Source organism: Sciurus vulgaris, assembly GCF_902686455.1.
Source record: "Sciurus vulgaris genome assembly, chromosome: X".
In the NCBI taxonomy this organism is placed as follows: Eukaryota; Metazoa; Chordata; class Mammalia; order Rodentia; family Sciuridae; genus Sciurus; species Sciurus vulgaris.
In genome coordinates, this window is record NC_136471.1 from 137,330,362 (window position 1) to 137,349,741 (window position 19,380).

At 63.8% G+C, this 19,380-nt stretch overlaps 1 protein-coding gene and 1 long non-coding RNA gene across 2 annotated transcripts in view; both read right to left on the reverse strand.

Annotated features, from left to right (window-relative positions):
• Window positions 1-3,935: 3,935 nt before the first annotated feature.
• On the reverse strand, window positions 3,936-17,070 carry ASMT (acetylserotonin O-methyltransferase; the record flags this gene model as incomplete). The annotated part of the gene is made up of 9 exons (XM_079124273.1): window positions 16,664-17,070; window positions 12,301-12,475; window positions 11,597-11,665; window positions 9,623-9,752; window positions 9,447-9,515; window positions 8,343-8,611; window positions 7,183-7,323; window positions 5,147-5,380; window positions 3,936-4,147 (listed from the first exon to the last, which is right to left on the reverse strand). Exons 1-9 carry the CDS (start codon window positions 16,931-16,933, stop codon window positions 3,936-3,938), a joined length of 1,569 nt encoding a protein of 522 aa, XP_078980399.1. The 5' UTR covers window positions 16,934-17,070.
• Window positions 17,071-17,329: 259 nt separating this feature from the next.
• Window positions 17,330-19,380, reverse strand: part of LOC306651988 — a 51,836-nt gene continuing 49,785 nt past the window's right edge. The window contains exon 3 of the long non-coding RNA XR_013761285.1: window positions 17,330-17,363. This is a non-coding gene — a long non-coding RNA (uncharacterized lncRNA). The remainder of the gene's footprint in view (window positions 17,364-19,380) is intronic.

Here is a 19,380-nt window from a genome sequence, read left to right on the forward strand (position 1 = left end):
ACACACACACACACAGTGCACACAGCAGGACCCACCCCACACACACACACACATACACACACAGTGCACGCAGTAGGACTCACGCACACGCACACACACACACAGACGCCTGCAGTGCACGCAGCAGGACACACACACACACACAGTGCGTGCAGAAGGACACACACACACGGATGCACACACACGATGCATGCACAAATACCCCCAAACACACAATGACACACACGCATGCAAACACAAATACAAACACAGTGCACACAGGAATACACACGCAGTGGCACACACGCACACATACACACAATATAAACACAGACGCACAACCACACACACGCCCTACACAAGCGCAAATGCACACAGGCAGGTGCACGTGTAAAGACACACACCTGCACAAATGCCAGCAAACTCACGTGCACCAGAGTCCCGCGCGCACACACGCACTGCGTTCGCACCTGTGCGTGAACTACATAGAGAAATGCGCACGCGCTGCGCACCCGGAGCAGACGCTTGCACCAGGCCGCCGGGGCCAGGACCGCGCCGCCCCGCGGAGGCGCACAACCCGCGTGCACACGCCACGCCCCTGGCTGAGGAGACGGGAGCCACGGCTCCAGGAGACGGATCGCTGCTGATCCCAGGGGTCGCTGTGGCCTCGGGCGGGAGCTGCTGTTGGCCTGTCCGGGGCTCAGGCACCACGTCCCCAGCTTGGCTCACGGAAACCCGTTCCCTTCGGGTTGAACAGCACACCCGCCTCGCGGGGGACCCTCCTCTCTGGGAGGAAAAGAAGCGGCAAACGCTATTTCCGACGTGATTTGGCTGCGCGGTCCAGAGTCGCTGGAAACCAGGGACGGGGAACTTGCAGTTCGGGGACCCGGCTTGGCTCTCGGGCTCCGTCGGGCCAGCCTGGGCACAAAGGGCATCCCCCGAGCCCCTGGCCGTCGGGAGCCGGCTGTGCGGTCTGCCTGTCCTTCTGCAGGGTTTGCAGGGGCCTGAGGGGCACAGGCAGCTCCCTGCGGGAGGATGCACCTGGGAGGGGACCTCAGGTCCCCCAGGGGCTGAGCGGGTGGTCAGGCCTGCAGCCCAGAAGACCTGGGAAAGGCCAACCCGGAGCTCCGGGCAGGAGGAGGCGTCACCCCAAGAGCCCTGTGGCCGGAGAAGCCGTCCCAGAAGGTCCAGGGGCAGAGGACCTTCACCGGGTTCAGCCAGCAGGACCAGGTTCTGCACCTGTAGAACGTCCCCGAGCCCCCGTCCCCACAAAGGGAGACGCCGTGACCCCAGCAGACACTGCCCACTCCCCTTCCCCAGTCACTGGCCACCAGCCGTCCACGATGGGCCCCGTGGACCTGCCGGAGCTGGACGCTGCCGGCCCTGCGTCCTGCGGCACCCGGCTTCGCTCGCCCAGCGGGCTGGATCCGAGCCTCTTCCCCGCCTGCTCGCTCTTCTCCAGCCATGTGGAGATCTGTCACGTGCATGCCAGTCGGGGACCTCCCGGGTCCCCTAGCTGTTTAAAATTTAAAAACCCAAGGTCACTGCAGGGCACGGTGGCCCAACTGTGCTGCAGGAAGCCAGCTGCATACAGGGGCCACTAAGGACCGTTTGGAAGCATGAAATCACCCTCGGGCAGATCCGCCTGCTGCTCCCCTGGGAACGGCACTGGGCCCATGGAAGGGCCTGATGCTCACAGACCAGGGGACCCCCCACCAGCCGCAGAGGCCAACAGACCAACCGCCCCCAAAACCAGCAGCCCTGCTGCTCTGCTGCCTGTGGTCCCTGCAGCCACCGCTCTCTGGAGAGGCCTCTGGGAGCCAAGCCGGGCTACGGACGGCAGGCCTCGCCCCCCAGGACCTGACTAGATTCGGGGACACCCTTTCCGAGCCCAGGGGGAGACAGCTGCTCCTTCTGCTTCCGAGACCAACCATCAACCATTGGCTTCTCCAACGACCAGCAGTAGTGACAGGGACGTGGGCGTGGGACCCCAGGACCAGGGGGGGATCCTGTCCATGGCCGGGTGCTGACCCCATGGGCTCTCTGTTCCCAGGAGCCGCTGGCCGGCAGCCCTGCCTGGCCTCCGTGGACAGCCCACGTCCCCTTCCTCAGCCAACCACCTGCTGCCTGCAGGAGAGACGCAGCCTGAAATCATGTCCCAGAGGAACCCAGTGACCCTGAAGGGGACTCTGTGACCCCGACACAGACCAGATCCCAGGGCCCAGGGAGACCAGGGTCATTCCTCCACCATAGAACCTGCAGGAACAGGGACCAGTGAGAGCCAGCCAGCCCGGGCCAGGGTGACCCAGAGTGGCCATGGCCGTGGGGGCTGGACAGTCTGAGGTCGCCCTGCTGTCCGTCAAAAGCCAGGAGGTGGACCTGGGCGGAACTCTCTGGAAACTTCCCTGGGACCCCATAAAACTGGACGCAGGAGAGGCCTGCTGTCCCCCTCCTCTCTGAGAAGACCCCTGTGTCCCTTGAGAGTGTCCCCTTCCCTTTCCATCCCGTCAATAAGCTCCTGCCTGTCACCCTGAGTGACAGGTCTGAACTCTGCCGGGCTTGCCGGGTCCCGGCTGGAGGGGCCTCTGCGCTGCCCGTCCTGGGAGGCCCGGCTCCTCCTCGGCAGCAGGTTGGGGACACGGAGCTGGCAGCTCTGGCCCCTCCTTCCAGGACGGGGCCACATGTCGCTGACCCTCAACCTCAGGAGGCCGCTCGTTTGGAAAGAAAGAGCTGGGGCGACCCCGGAGGTCCAGGGCGCGCGTCTTCCTCCGCGTGGTGCCCGCGGAGCTGCAGCCTCTCAGAGGCCATCTGCCTGCGCATTTGCACGGGGACTGGACGGGGAGACGTGTTTGCACTTGGAAATCGTCCTGGCGAGACGCCCCCTCTGCCCCCCGGGTCGCCGGCCTCGCCCGCCTTCCGCTGGGCGGGCTGCGCTGTTGGCGCCGGGCTGCGTCGGCCGCCGAGGGCGCCACCTGCTGGCAGATGCGCGCACAGGCTCCTCCTGAGCTTGGGGGGGGGGGGTCCCGCCTCGTCGCCATGGCAACCAGAGTCCCCAGGCCCTGCTGAAGCGCATTTGGCGCCAAAGAAAAAGAGGCTCTCCCTGCGGCCCTGCAGGGACCCGCTGCCCAGCCCTGCTGAGACCGCGTGTGGGGACCCAGAACCTTCCATTGTGCCTTTTGCAAGGTCTCTGATGCCCGCTCATCCCTCCGCACGCGACTCCACATCCCAGGTCGGCCCCCCCCAAGCCACGACCCGCCACCGTGGGGCAGCCGGTTGGCAGACGCGCTCCTAAAAGCCGGCCCTTGGACCAGGACCGTGGGTCTATCAGGGACGCTCCCGCGTGGCCACGTCTGACCCACCCCAAGGTTCCCCGGTTTGACTGCTGCGGACCAGCCAGGCTGCTTCTCTGTGCTGTGCGGGAGGATGCACCTGGGAGGGGACCTCAGGTCCCCCAGGGGCTGAGCCGGGGGGTCAGGCCTGCAGCCCAGAAGACCTGGGAAAGGCCAGCCCGGAGCAACCTCTCTGGGCTCCACCTGCAAGACGCTGGCCCCAACCCTGGTCCCTCTGCTCCCGCCTCCCCCCAGCTTCATCCCGGCTCTGCTGCCGCACGGCCTTCTCCTGTCTGTGTCTGTCCTCTCTCTTCTTCTCATCAGGTCACCTTGCTTCCAAAAGCTCGGTCCTGGTCCCCGAAACCAGGTGGAGAAATGGGCAAGGGACCGGCCGGGATGCTGGTCTGCACTCCTGGGTGCCCTGTGACCCCAGGAGCGTGAGAGGGTCCTCGGGGTGGCTGCGTGACGGGAGGCCTGGGGTCACAGCCCAGCGCAGAGCCCCATCCCGACAGCCCCCCGGAATGACGGGCGCTGCCACTCTCCCCGGAGCACGCGGACCACAGGGCTCAGCCGGATGCTCTTTATTGAAAGTCGGGGGTCTTGGCGGCGGCCGGGCTCCCGGGGCGGCTACTTCCCGGCTAAGATGGCATCGTAGGTGCCCCCCGTCCTCTGGAACCGGAAGCGTGGGAAACCGGCAGCCGCCAGGAGCCGGCGGTACTGGGAGGGCGTCCGCTCCTGGCCCTCCGCCTGCACCAGCATGTTCAGGGAGAAGAGCAGCGTGGTCAGCGGGCCCCGCCGGTCCTCGTCCAGCAGGCTCTCCACCACCAGGACGCCGCCGCCTGCACGGAGAGGGGCACTGTCCCCACTGCACGAGGCCGAGCCCATGTCCCCAGGGCCACCAGGATGGAGGGACCTCAGAGGACAGCTGGGCACGGTCCCCATCACACACGCAGAGGCTGAGCCCACGTCCCCAGGGCCACCAGGACGGAGGGACCTCAGAGGACAGCTGGGCACAGTCCCCATCACTCACACAGAGGCTGAGCCCACGTCCCCAGGGCCACCAGGACGGAGGGACCTCAGAGGACAGCTGGGCACAGTCCCCATCACTCACACAGAGGCTGAGCCCACGTCCCCAGGGCCACCAGGACGGAGGGACCTCAGAGGACAGCTGGGCACGGTCCCCATCACTCACACAGAGGCTGAGCCCACGTCCCCAGGGCCACCAGGATGGAGGGACCTCAGAGGACATCTGGGCACGGTCCCCATCACTCACACAGAGGCTGAGCGCACGTCCCCAGGTCCACCAGGATGGAGGGACCTCAGGACAGCTGGGCACTGTCCCCATCACACACGCAGAGGCTGAGCCCACGTCCCCAGGGCCACCAGGATGGAGGGACCTCAGAAGACAGCTGGGCACTGTCCCCATCACACACGCAGAGTCTGAGCCCACATCCCCAGGGCCACCAGGACGGAGGGACCTCAGAGGACAGCTGGGCACTGTCCCCATCACACACGCAGAGGCTGAGCCCACGTCCCCAGGGCCACCAGGACGGAGGGACCTCAGAGGACAGCTGGGCACGGTCCCCATCACTCCGAGAAGCTTTGCTGCCATGTGACAGAATTTGGCCTAAAGCCCCAGGGCCCTGGCCCGTCCCTTGTCCCCGTTCACATGGCCTTTGCTATAGACGGGTGTGGGGCCGTCCCTGCTGTCACCCCCTGGAGGGACGGCTCTGGAGGATGTCCCCCGTCCGTGTCATCACTAGGGACCCGGCATGCAGACCAGCCCCGGGAGGTCCTCCCTGCGCGCACGGCCCCGCTCCCGGGTGGCTGTCACCTACCGGGCCTGCAGGCCTGGTGGACCCTGGCCAGCAGCCGGGAGCACTTGTCCTCCGCCCAGTCATGCAGGACCCTGGCCAGGATGTAGAGGTCCGCCTCCGGAAGAGGGTCCTGGAAGAAGTCCCCTGCAACAGAGCCAGCAGCCCCTTCGGCAGGATGCCGTCCCCCATGACGGGCCCCTCGCCCAGCTTGGCCGTCCAGCCAGTGGCCACCAGACCGAGTCCCGAATAAGAGGGCTCAGCGTGAGGACCGGGGCACCCTCGGCCACCGGTGGCCCGTTTCTGTCCCTCCCACGTGGCCCACGGTGGCCCTGCCGATCCCCCAGCCTGACATGCCCCTGGACAGAGCCCGGGGATGGACTTCGGGAGACTCTGGCCGGCCAGCTGTGGCCGCCTGAGAAGCTGGCCTGAGCCCGTCCCCTAAGGGACGCAGACACGCCCAGCGGAGGCCCCCCGCGTCTCTCCGGTGTCCGACACGCGACACTCAGGATGGCTTCTGTTCCCAGAGATCGGCCAGCACGGTTTCCAGAAGGAATCTGGGAACAGCCAGGAGCCGTCCCCTGGGAAGGCCCGGGCTGTCCCCACCCCACACAGTCCCCTAAAAGGACGGGCCTGGACCAGGTTCTTGCAGATCAACGCCAAGAGTGTCCGGGTCTCTGCGCTGGCTGCTCGGGGACCCTGACCACCCTGGACGGTCTGGCCTCTGTGCCGGACCCCAGGATGGACTCTGAACGGGTGGACTCTGCATGCGTGATTGACAGCCACATCGCGACCCTGCAGGCCAGGCCGGGCACAGAGCAGGTGACCCCCCAAACCTCGCGTGCTCCCTCATCAGTCCAAGCCTTGCAAAGAATCCCGCGGGCTGAGCTGGTGACCAGTCACCCGCTGGCAGCGTCCCCCGTTAGCTGTCCTCGGGACTCAGGACCCCGTGACCGCCCGAGACTGTCCTCGGTTCCATCTTTGAAGACGCCGTGGAAGCTCAGTGCGCTCGAGGGAGCCAGGTTCGGGGCGCCCTGGGGCCTGTGCGCGGAGGATTCGGAGAGACGCTGGCTTCCGTCATTCACCTCCACCGTGGGGACGGACGGGGGACGCTGGATGAAACAGGCCCGTGTTACCACTTGTCCTCACCCAGCCCAGGGGGACGCTGATGTCCACCGTCCACAGCAGGAGCTGGAGGGGTCGGGTCGGGCCTCCCAGCTGCTGCCGCTCTTCTCAGTGAGAACCGAAGAAGAGTCGCCGAATCGCGGCTTCTTCCTCGAAGGGAGGAATGGACGGCCTCGCAGGGAGGTCGGGGTTCGAGGGAGAACGGGCAGCAGACGCCTGGATCGGCTCCCCCTCTGCGCCCGACCGGCGCGTCTCGGAGTCTCCAGACGGCTCAGGTGCTCATGTCCCCCGGTCTCCATTCGACCCGACCCGCTGTGTCTACCGTCATCCTAAACGGTTTGGGTTTGGAGATCCGGATAAATCATGGCCAGGGTCAAAAACCAGGTGGCTTAAGGACAGGAAGCCAGCTGCCCAGCCTGGAGGCCAGAGGCTGGGGTCAGGGGCCTCTCCACGGGCTCCAGGAGGCTCCTTCCCGCCTCTCCAGCTCCTGGGCTCCAGGCGGCCCTGGGCTGGTGGCCCCAGCCCTCCAGCCTCTGCCTCCGTCTCCATGTGGCTCCTCCTCTGTGTCTGTGTCTCTTCTGTCTCTTGTGAGGACAGGGCCATGGCCTCAGGGCCACCTGACCAGGAGGAGCTCCTCTCAGGGTCCTGCACTACCTGCCTCTGCAGAGACCTGTGTCCACACCAGGTCCCCTTCACGCAGGTAGGGATTTGGAGGGAGGAATCAATTCAATCCAACCGTCATGAAATAATCGGTGACAAGCCAGCTGCGTGTGTACACGGCTTTCCGGCCATTATGCACAATGGACGCTGACTGGACCAGAGGGACTCTGGATGGTCGGTGGAGCCAGGCCAGGGGCCCGTCAGTCCCCATGCACGCCTGGCTGCCCTGGCGTCCCTGGAACGGCCCTTCCCGTGGACACCAGCTGCTCGCCTACCTGCGTGGAAGACGACCTGCTCTCCCCTGGGGAGTGAGAAGTGCGTCTCGGCCGCCTGCACCACCTCCAGGAGGTCGAAGACGGTGACCCTGCACTGAGGGTACAGGGCAGCACATTCCTTGGCCAGAGCCCCGGAGCCGCCTGGAAGTGGACACAAAGCATCTGAGGGTCAGACAGGCATCCCGGGGCCGCCATGCACTGTCCACCCACCGTGGACCCCCGGGGACGGCTGGAGACGGGCTGCTCCTCACTCTGGCCCCTCACCCAGGAGCCCCTAGATGCAGGTGGTCTTCGTGGCTGGGCTGACCCAGGTCCAAACTGCCACACAGCCCTTGACTCTGCTGTCCTCTGCGGCCAAGGCTGCTGTCCAGCCAAGGACAGGCAGCAGCCGAGCCCAGGGGGAGGCAGGAAGTCCCCGCGGAAAGGCCAGCAAGCTGTGCACACGACACGAAGCTCATTCCTCGGCCCTTCGGGCGGAATGAACCCTCCTATCACCTGGGCAGAGCCATGTCACTCTCTGCCCTGCTTCCAACGCCCAGGATAGTGCACAGGATTTGGATACCAAGATGGTGCACGGGATGTGGATACCAAGATGGTGCTCGGGGCGTGGAGACCAGGATGGTGCTCGGGATGTGGAGACTCAGATGGCACTTGGGGTGCCACCCCCAGATGGTGCTGGGGGTGTGGACACCGAGGTGGTGTGCAGGGTGTGCAGACCAGGATGGGGCACGGGCTGGGCACTGTTCCAAATGGGTTTCCTTTTGAATCGTCACGGATGCTACCGGGAGGGCGGGAAGATTGGCTCCCTCTGTGGAATGGTCCTCCTGCCTGGTGAGGCTGCCTGGCCTCACCCTGGGCCAGAGCCATGGAGTCGGCCCACCGTGGACTGCACCTCTGAAATTGTGACCATATCAATGTGCCCTCCTCTCAGATTTCTCCTTGGGCCTTTTGCCCTCTAGAGCAACAGGAGCTTCGCTTCTCCCTTCTAGGCACTGACCCGCCCTGGGAGAGGCAGCCCCTCTGGGGATGTGGCTCTGAAGGGTCACTGGGACCCCAGTCTCTTCCTCTTCCCCAGCAAGACCCCAGACATCATCGCGTCCAACAAGATCCGTGGTGGATACGCACCCCGCACAGAGCAGGCGTCTGGGAAGGACACTCACCGCCCAGGTCGCAGATGCGAGGGAAGGCCGACAGGTCAAAGGCGGTCAGCACGCGCCTCCCTTCCACGCTCCAGACCTCCTGCAGGCCTCGCGTGAACTGCAGCCGCTCGCCCGGGGACCTGGGGTGCAGAGCCGCGCTCCCGAACGTCTGGCACGTGTGACACGCGACTCGTGCCCCCGGGACGGGGGATGGGGAGCCCTGGCTGAGGCGCCTGGGAGAGTCCAGCTCCAGCAGGCCGGAGCAGCCTCGGAGTCCTGGGACAGGGCCTCTACCTCCAGGAAGCAGAGTCCCAGAGTCCTGAGGAGGGGAGGCATCCCCAGCGCCCGCCCAAGGCCCGGAGGGGACAGGCTGGGGACGGGCGGGGACAGAGATGGACAGCAGCAGGATTGTGCCCAGGCCTTGGGCTCCGGGGCTTCCCGCTGCCCTCCTGTGCCCTCTGCAGACGCCACTGCAGGGAACAGGGGGGGACGGGAGCCTGGGACATGTCCACCAAGGGGCCACGGTCCTGCGACTCCAACCCCAGAGGAACGTCCATCAAACAACCCTGACCCCAGAGGAACGTCCATCAAGGGCCACTGTCCTAGGACCCTGACCCCAGAGGACACATCCATCAAGGGCCACTGTCCTAGGACCCTGACCCCAGAGGACACGTCCATCAAGGGCCACTGTCCTAGGACCCTGACCCCAGAGGACACGTCCATCAAGGGCCACTGTCCTAGGACCCTGACCCCAGAGGACACGTCCATCAAGGGCCACTGTCTCACCACATGGCCCCAGGGACCCGTCCATCAGCGTCCACCTCTTCCGGCTCTCTCGCCAGACGTCCCCCCAGCAGCAGGTCCTCCCTCCCAGCCTGAACCCGAGGTGGAGCAGGCCGGCGGCTCGGACGGCAGGACCCTCCCGTCCAGTGCTGGGGACGCTGGGTGGGTGGGTCGCCTGGACGGAAGGGCCGGCGGCCTCTCCTGGGGACCTGGGTCCACGCGGTGGGGTTGGGGGTCGGGGTGCGTCCAGATCCCAGGCCGGGCGAGTCCCCCAGTGGACGCCCTCCCGGCCGTCCGGACCTCTGCCCGTCCCTTCGCGGGCCGGTGGCGGTCAGCGCTCACCTGTAGATGGCCGCCCACAGGTCCCCCGCCGGGACGCCGAACGCCCGCGGATACTGGTTCCCGCCCTGCCTGAGGAGGGGGAGCCGCGAGGTCACCTGCTGGACAGGGGCTCAGCCTCCCCGCCCGCCGGCTGCAGGGCTGACCGCGTCCAGGCGGCGTGCGGGGCGCCCACCCACCTGACGGCCTCGGCCAGGTGGGCCCAGCAGCGGTAGGTGGTCCGGCCCAGGTAGAGCAGCATGGCGCGCTGCGAGCGCGGCCCGAGGCGCGTCAGGAAGGCGCTGGCCAGGCCCGAGTTCCGGTAGACGGCTGCGGAGCGAGGCCGCGGCTCAGGCGAGGCCGGGCCCCTCGGGCGGGGCCAGGCTCCCGAGAAGGACCCCGGCCGGCCCCGTGCTCCGCGGGGCTCCCGCAGGGTCCTGCGCGTGGCCGGGTCCCCCGGTTCCTCTTGGAACGGAGAGGGACGTGTCCCTGGGGTCCACCAGGAAGCGGAAGGACCAGGCCTCTCCCGACCCTGGGCCCGCGCTGGATGCCTGCGGGTCACCCAGCTCAACCTCAGGGCCAGCGGCCAGAGCGCCAGCTGGACGGGTTCTGCGTTCGCCTTGCCCCTGAGCAGAGGGACTCCTGCCTGCACCCTCCCTGGACGTCCATCAGCGTGACAAAGAACCTGAGCGAATGGACTTAAAAAGACGAAAGGGGGACTTTTTTGGCTCTTGGTTTGAGAGTGTTTGGTCCACGGTCGCTCGTGGTGACCACCGAGTCTGTGGCCAGGCAGAGCTTCATGGCTGGAGCAAGCGGTGGACCCAGCTGCTCAGCTCCTGGCGGCCAGGAAGCAGACAGAGAAAGAGGAAGAGACCGGGGTCCCAATACCCCCCTGGAGGCCACGCCCCCTTGACCTCGCTGCCTCCCAGGCTCCGCCTCTTAAAGGCCCCACCACCTCCGTAGAGCATCAAGCTACAGACACGCCTGCAACTCGTGGGCCCTTGGAGTCACTCCAGGTGCAACCCGTAGTCGTCCCGGTCAGCGGGCTGGGCTTCAGTGCCCCGGAGACCCCGCTATGGTGTGGACGCCGGGGTCCTCAGGCCGTAGCACTAACAGGCTGAGGGGGCATCGGGTGTCCATGGAGGCTTGGAGGAGTCTGTCTGGTCTGCCAGGTCAGGACAGGCCACGTCCCCTCCTAGGGCCGCAGCAATACGGCCCCTGGAAGCGGACAGCAGCCCTGGCCGGTCCCTGCTCTCGGACCTCCAGCCTCCAGGAGGCAGAGCCAGGAGACCCGCGCCGTACGAGCCCCCGTCCGCGGTCCTCCGGTTCCACGTCCTCATCTGAAGCTCCGAAACAGAATCCGTTCCAAAATCTGGAACCTTCCCAGCACCGCGGGGTACCGACGGCCAGGATGTCCAGGCCCGACCTCCGGAGACGGGCTGGGGTCCGAGGCGGGTACAGAACGGCCGTCAAGATGCGCGGGCATCAGAAAGAACTTGCAAGTCGGCCTGGGGGTCTCGTCCCCGCGATCGCTGGCGAGGCGTGTGCAGAAATGACAGCCTCAGAGAGACCTCCCTTCCCCTGGAGGCAGGGAGGCTGAGACAGGGTCTTGCTGTGTGGCCCAGACTGGAACCGAGCTCCTAGGCTCAAGCACCCTCCTGCCTCGGCCTCCCCGGTAGCTGGGAGTCCAGGCGCCCATGCGGTCCGGGGCATTTGTGCATAAATAGTACTGGACACGCAGGATCCTAGACAGCCTGTGACCGTGCTGCCTCCCGGGACCTGCTGGGCTGGGACACTTGCCGTCTCCTGCTGTCACGCAGCCTGGGGCTCAGGTGCAGAGCCCCCCAGGAAAGGCTGCAGGAGCCACTGTGAGTGCCAGATGCTGGGCACACCTGCTCTCCATGGTGTCTCCAGGCTGAGGTTTGGCATGAAAGGGCAGGTGCAATGGCAGCTTGGTGGCCTGTGAAGACTGTGGCTGGCTGGAGCTTTGGGGACCCTGCTTTCTGAGACCCACCTGCTCAACTGAATCCAGACCTGAGGTTGCACCCTAGACTCCAACCAGCATCAGACTCTGTGCCACCCGGCAGGCCGTAGCCTGCCCTCCCCCAGCCAGGCCACATATTTCTGTTTGGTGCGGCCACCCAACCAATGACCTCCAGACTCTGCAATCCAACAAATGTACAGAATTCCTACAGCAGCGATGGAGGCAGGGAGGCCACTTCTGAATATTGCAAGGTAAGGATCTTAAAAAAAAAGCAAAACCAAATCGACCTTCTGACATCACCAGATATCACACACACAAAAAAAAGTTTGTTTAATACCCAAGTAAAAAGAGTATCTTGCCAGGCAGGGTGGTGCACACCTGGCATCCAGCAAGTTGGGAGGCTGAGGCTGGAGGATGGCAAGTTGGAGGCCAGCCTCAGCAACTTAGCAAAGCACAAGACCCCGTCTCCAAATAAAAAAGAAGAAGGGCTGGGGATGGGGCTCAGTGGTTGAGCACCCCTGGGTTCAATCCCTGGTACCCAAAAATGGCAGAGAACTGAGGCCGGAGAGGCACGTGAACTGAGCCCAGTGGACACAATGTCCAGGTGGGGGAACACCTCGCTGAACAGGTGCCGGTTTTCATGATCGACTTTGAAAACGCCATAAAAATGACTTAATTAATGACAGGCAATCCTGTCCGGCGTCCATGGCTGGGCATGGAGAAGCCTGGCCGCAGCGGCCACAGGTGTGCTGTTGGACGTGGCCTGTCAGGTCGCTTTTGAATCGCGAATAAAGTTTTATTAGGACAGAGCCGCGCCTGCCCACGGGCCTCACCACCGGGGGCTGGAGAGCAGCCTCCCTGACCCTCCGCACCTGCACACCACAGGCGCCTCACCTCTTTCCCCGCGGGTGTCCACGTCCAGCAACTGCAGAGGTACACAGGCTTCCAGCAGCCGCTCCGTCCCCCGGGAGCTGGTGCCCAGACCTTCGGCGATAGCCGTAGCGTCCAGGGGTCCCGGGGCCTCGGCCAGGAGGTCGAACACGCCCAGCTCACAGGCAGCAAAGAGGACCTGCGGAACAGAGGGTGGCTGGAGCTCCTGGGGCCCCGCCCAAAGGGGCGTGGCCAGAAGGGTGTGTCCCCTGCAGAGGCGTGGCTAGTTGGGCGTGGCTCCGGAGGAGCATGGCCAGAGGGGCGAGGCTGTGGAGGAGGCGTGGCAAGAGGGGCGTGGCTCCATATGGGGCGTGGCCAGAGGGGCATGGCTCCGGTGGAGGCGTGGCCAGATGGGCGTGGCTCCGGATGAGGCGTGGCCAGGGGCGTGTCTCCAGAGGAGGCGTGGCCAGAGGGGCGTGGCTCCGGTGGACGCGGGGAGGGTACAGGTCGGCTCTTGCCGAGGATGGTCGCGAGTTCTGTAGGCAGCGTGGGATCAGGACCTCCAGCCAAGCTCCGCGTCACCGGGCCGTTCAACCCGATTGTTTTGCGATGGGACTGTTTCTACTGCACTCTTTGCTTTAAACAGAGGTGGACATCGGGTCGCCTGTGGCCGTCTGCTCGACAAGGCAGAACGGCACGGTACCTGAGGTAAGCCAGGCACAGAAAGGCGCCCAGCCCTGGCACCTGGAATGATTGACCTGGCGAGGGCCGGGCGGCCGGGGCTGGGGGAGATGATGGGCATAGAGCAGGGGCCTCAGTTACCTCAGCAACGATGGCGTTTTCTCAGTTCAAACGTAGAATTCTTATAGGAGAGGGCATTTCCACTCTTGGGAATAGACCCCAAGAATTAAAAGCAGGGTCTCCGAGAGACGTCCGTCTGCCCAGGTTTATGGCAGCCTAACTGTCAAGAGCCAAGAGGTGGGGGCAGCCCAAGCGTCCAGCAAGGGATGCAAAAAAAAAAAAAAAAAAAAAAAAAAGGCCCATCTACACAGTGGAATAGTATTCAGTCATGAGAAAGGAACAAAGCGCCAGTTCAGGCTGCCACAGGCATGAGCCTTGAAAACAGGCCATGCCAAAGAGGAGACAGCTACGGAGGCCACGGAGTGTCTGACTCCATTTCTATGAAATATCGGAGACGGAGACGGAGGGGAGGGGAAACCTGGAATCTGGGCTGATGCTTTTTCAAAGCTGATGATTAAAACCGGCACCTGTTTTAGAGGGTGTCTGGGGCGGTTCCCCACATGGGAACACTGTCAGGGTGGACTCCCCTCGAGTGCCTCTCCCGGCCTCGAACACTGGTCAATTCTCCCTTTTACTAAAAGAGGGGGACATACCAGGGATTGCGCCCCAGGGGTGCTTAACCACGGAGCCACATGCCCAGCCCTTTTGGTTTTTTATTTAGAGGCAGGGTCTTGCTAAGTTGCGGAGGCTGTCTCCAACTTGCGATCCTCCTGCCTCGGCCTCCGGAGCCGCTGGGCTGACAGGCGTGCGCCACGGCTACGGGCAGAGGGGCGTATTTTCGTTCCAGCCCTCCCTTCTGAAGGCCTCCGCGAGGCTGTGGATTGCGGGATCCCTGCGCCGTGGATCAGATTCGCCCTCGGCTGCTCCTGTTCTCTGGGGCGCCGAGCTGAAGACTCACCGGTAAGACCGAATCTGCACCGAGTCTAAAAGGTCCCCAACCGTCACCCTCTCTTGGACGCCAGTTTCGGACCGGCGCCTCGGCAGGGTGACCCTGCGGCTGCAGAGGCTCACGGTCCCCAGCGCACAGACGGCGACTGCAGGGGCCGGCTACCTGCCCTCCGTCTGACGTCACGCCGTGACGTCAACCATGCACCAGCCTGGGACTACGTCACGCCGAGACCCGCTGCTCTCTTAAGGAGGAAGCCCCCCACACGTGGGCGAGGCACGAAGTGGGATCAGGCGCTCGGCGAGGCCTTGAAGGAGCTGTGGGACCCAGGCTCTGCTTCCTTTCCCGCCAACAGGAACCTTTCGTCTTTGTCAGTTGACCGTCCCGGGCGATTTGTTACAGTGACAGACAGCGGGGGAGGTGGTCCCGGGCCGGGTAGGATGCTGATCCGGATTTCTGAGCCTGCAGCAGCCCCTCCAGGGTCACAACCCAGTCTGTCCCCGGCACAGCCAAGCGTCCCCTGCCTGAGAACCGCGGGATCCGAGCGCTGTGAACTCTGCTTCTGCGAAGGCCGCAGCCACGCGCCCACGGCGCTTCCTCTCTGCAAACCCTGGCTCGGTCCCGCTGCGAGAAGCCCGGGTCTCTGGGGTCGCGCCAGTCCACGTTCCGGCGGGCGTGCACTGATTCCTGCTCTGTGGCCTTTTAACACTGCTGGAGCGCTTAGCTGCCTGCTCCCCCAGAGCTACGCCGCGCTCATTCTGTCCGGGTTTACTGGGCCCCGTCTGCTAACGCCTGGTAGCTCCTGGTCCCCGCAGGTGGGGTGCAGGTGGGGTACGTGTGCTCTGGGAGTTCGCTTTCGCTCTTCCCACGCTGACATTAGTTAGGTTGCAGTCCCTTGAGGTCGCCTGATTCTTATCCTGTTAAGATGCCTCTGACTAATTCCTCCCTTATGGGCAGATTAAGTGGTGGTCTGTTAGGTTTGCATTAACTAATTGCTCTGTTGAAAGTGGGCTGAGGTTTATTCCATTAATTTTGCACTACCTTGTTCTATTAAAAGTTGGATTAAATTTTATTAAGTTTGCATTAACTAATTGCTCTGTTGAAAGTGGGCTGAGGTTTATTCCATTAAGTTTGCACTAACTTGTTCTGTTAAAGATGGATTCAATTTCATTCTATTACGTTCTCATTAACTAAGTGCCCTGTTCAGCGTGGATTGAGCTTTATTCTGTTCAGTTGGCATTAACTCTTATTCTTCTAAGGTGCTACTGAATTTTATTCTAGGGCTGCATTGATGCTTATTCTGTTCTTTGCATTAACTAATTGCTCGGTGAAGCGAGGGTTGAGTTTTGCTCTGTTAAACTGGCAGTAACTTTCATTCTACTAGTAGATTCAGTTTCATTATTTTGAGGTTGCATTAAGTCTCATTCTGTTAAGTTTGCATTTAGTTCTGTTAAGGGTGGGTTGAGCTGCACTCTAAGTTTGCATCAACTAATTTTTTTTCTGTAAAGGGGGGTGTTAAGTGTTATTCTTTTAAGTTTGCATTGACTACTTGTTCTGTATGGGTGGGTTAAGTTTCATTCTACCAAGCTTGCATTGACTATTTTTTTTTCTATTAAGGGTGGGTTAAGCTTTATTCTACCAAGTTTGCATTGACTAATTTTTTTTCTATTAAGGGTGGGTTAAGTTTTATTCTACCAAGCTTGCATTGACTAATTTTTTTTCGATTAAGGGTGGGTTAAGTTTATTCTACCAAGCTTGCATTGACTAATTTTTGTCTATTAAGGGTGGGTTAAGCTTTATTCTACCAAGCTTGCATTGACTGATTTTTGTCTGTTGAGGGTGGGTGAAGCTTCATTCTACCAAGCTTGCACTGACTGATATTCCTTCCTGTTAAGTGTGGTGAAGTTCCATTCCACCGAGTCTGCACTGAGCGACTGCCTCTGCTCAGGTGGCTAGGGGTCAGTCCAAGGGTCTGCATTGCAGATTCTCGGTGCAGGGCCCCGCGGGGTCACTGGCTGCCGGTTCTGTCGCGTGGCTTTCTCACTCTGACCCCTTTGCTCTCCCGGGTTGCTCCGTGGCGGGCGGACTGGGTCTGACTTCAGGGTGCGCCGGCTCCCGCTCTGCCGTGACCAGGTGTCCCGGGCACGGACGAGCCTTTCCCTGGGACTGGCAGCCGCCTGGGCCGCTGCGCAGCCACCTGGCTCGGGTGCTGGAGGCGCAGGGGGCAGCCGGGCCGCCGGGTCCTGCGCAGGACAGGGCAGCTCACTCCCTGCCCCGACCAGGCGGAGGGAGGACATCGAGCTTCGCCTTAGGGTCGGTGCCCGGGATCCAGGGGAGCCGGGGACGCTGAGGGGAACAGACGCCCTTGAACTGCCTCCCACCGCTACCTGGGAAGGCGCGGCCCCTTCGGCCCGGAGCGCGCATGCGTGCAGCGCACGGCGCATGGACCAGAACCTTCCTGACCCGGAAACACGCGACGACCCGCCTCGGTTGAAGGCGGTACCGAGTCCGAGGGCCTGGGCGGCCCGGGACGCCGGCGCGGAGGGCCACGGGCTTGTGAGCTTTCAAGAGCGTCACCTCGAACTGCGCCTGCAGGTCCCCAGGGTCCCCGTGCCGATGACCGGGCTCTGCCCTTCACTGGGCAGGAGGGTCCAGCAGGGCAACCCTGGTCCGGCTCTGCCCTCCCCGCGGGCGTCTTACCTGGGAGACCATGAAGCCGCTGGCGTGCTGGCTCAGGAGGAGGTAGGCGCCGTCCTGTGGGGACCCCATGGCCCCTGGTCTGGCTCCGCAGCGCAGCCGGTTAACGAGCCGGGACCCCGCAGTGCTCGGCACGGCTGCCCGGGCGCTTTGCTGCCCGCCGGGGGTGAGCCCAAGACAGATGGCTCCAGAAGGTTCCATCGGCCTTATTAAGGGGATCAGGAGGCTGTGGGCACAGCCCGGCTTCCCGATGCACCCGCCTCTGCCCTGCATGTGCGCACAGCCCGAAAACAGCCAGCGGGCCAGCCAGGACGCTGACCTCGACCCTTCAGCTGCAGGAGACCCGGAACCAGGATGCTCGGCCGTCACCAGCGCCGGCTGGCCATTCACTGGACTGCCTGGGCTCTGGCCTCCTCCTCAGGGCCTGCCAGACTCCAGGCTTGGAATGCGTCCAGAGGCTGGGGTGTAGCGCTCACCCTGTCCCCACCCTAGAGGGCAAGGGCCCAGGCCAGGGGCCCAGGGCTGTTCCCTCCACGGGCTCCAGGAGGCTCCTTCCTGCCTCTCCAGCTCCTGGGCTCCAGGCGGCCCTGGGCTGGTGGCCCCAGCCCTCCAGCCTCTGCCTCCGTCTCCACGTGGCTCCTCCTCTGTGTCTGTGTCTCCTCTTCTGTCTCTGTGAGGACACGGCCATGGCCTCAGGGCCACCCTGACCAGGAGGAGCTCCTCTCAGGGTCCTGCCTCTGCAGAAACCCCGTGTCCACACCAGGTCCTCCACAGGTTCTGGGTCAAGATGGGGACAGGACCAGCCTCTTCCCATGGTGTCCAGCTGCCTCCACTGGCTCCAAGGAGGCTCCTTCCTGCCTCTCCAGCTCCTGGGCATCAGATGTCCCTTGACTTGCTAAAAACGTGAATAACTGTGCTGGGTGTCCTGGCCATGCCTGTAACCCCAGCAACTTGGGAGGCTGAGGGAGGAGGATAGCAAGTTGGAGGCCAGCCTCAGCAACTTAGCAAGACCCTAAGCAACCTAGCAAGACCCTGTCTCAAAATAAAAGAGAGCTGGGATCTGGCTCAGTGGTAAGGCACCCTGGTTCCATCCCCCGTTCCCCCCAAAGTGAACAAGTGTATTTACAAAACACCGAGTGGAGTCTCTTGAGTGGATGTGACAGTCTTGTTGTGAGCACGAGCATGTTTTCCTGCCGTCACTCCTGAAGAGTGCAGTGACTGGGGACCTCGTGCCGGGTGCTGTCACGTCCTCCGGGGGGCCTGTCTGAACACACAGTCCTGTTACCTAAGACGTGGGTCTCTGCAGACTTGGGGACCCAGGGTTGTCCTGTAGCGGCCCCCCAAGGGCACTGAGGGACGCCTGTCTCTGGAAACCCTGCAGCGAGGACACCAGTCTGCCCTGCTCCCACCACAGCTTGGGGCTTCTGGCCGCCCAGCCCTGTTTCCCAGGGTCCCTTCCATCACCAGGGGCTTTTAGAGCCACACGCCAGGGACAGATGCGACCCCACTGTCCCTCCTGGCAGGCACACCCGTGACGCTGCCTCGCAGGGACGGGGTTGAGGCCCACCAGGTAAGGAGCTGCTGCCAGGAGGAGGCCAGCAGGAAGTGCCAGGACGGGGACACGGCTGGCCGGTCGGCGAGGACACAGTGCAGCGTGGAGGTGGCGTCAGCCAAGCTCGGCTTCACCAGGGGTCCTGGGAGGAAGACGCCCAGCCCCGAGCCACAGGGACTCAACTCCTCCAAGACGAGCACCCAGCTCAGCACAGCAAGGGCCCCGGGAGCTGGGGACGGAGAGCAGGGAGGAGCCGGAAGAGGACATGCTTCCCTCGCTCTTTGGCAACCCGGACACCAGCCCGCCCATGATGCACTGCAGGTGTCACCGAGGGGCTTCGGGACTGCCGTGGACCCAGGCCGCTCAGGGCCCAGGTGTGGTGGCTAAGGGGGACCGGCCCCCCCAGCCGCGCCTCCAGGCCCTCCCGCCACGCCTGGGGCCCAGCCTCCTCTCCAGCATCTGCAGCGAGCGCCGGGGCAGCCGGCTCCAGGACGGAGCCAGGTGAGCCCAGGTGGCCAGGGAGGGAGCCAGGTGAGCCCAGGTGGCCAGGGAGGGAGCCAGGTGAGCCCAGGTGGCCAGGGAGGGACCCAGGTGAGCCCAGGTGCACAGGGAGGGAGCCAGGTGAGCCCAGGTGCACAGGGAGTCCAGGTGTCTCCCTGACCCAGGCCACTCAGTACAGGTGAGCCCTCAGGTGCAGAGGAGGGAGCACAGGGGTCCCCTGACCCAGGCCACCTCCACATATTGTCAGCCTGTAACTGTAAGGTGGCAGTGTCCCCTGGGGTCACCCAGGGCAAGGACCAAGTCATCCTCCAGCAAGGGAGGCCTGGTCTGCACGGGTGGACCGGGTCTGCAGAGCTGGGCTCCAAGGCGCCGGGCTTCAAGGCACCTGGCCTCAGCAGCAGAGGCTGAGGTGCGAGAAGGCAGGTCCCGGAGGCAGAAGGTCCTGACTCGGGCTGCTCCTACTCAGCCGGGTGGGAGGGCTCTGCCCTGGGGACAGCCCTGCCACCCTCATGCGGCCGGCTGGTCACACAGCAGAGGCTCAGGACCCGGGTCCTGCCCCAGGGCCCGGGTGGTGAGGGTGAGGGAGGGACGCAGGGGCGCCCGCCTGTCCCCACCGCAGCCGCCCCAGCACCAGCAGGTGAGCCAGGGTCACCCTAAGGACCACGGC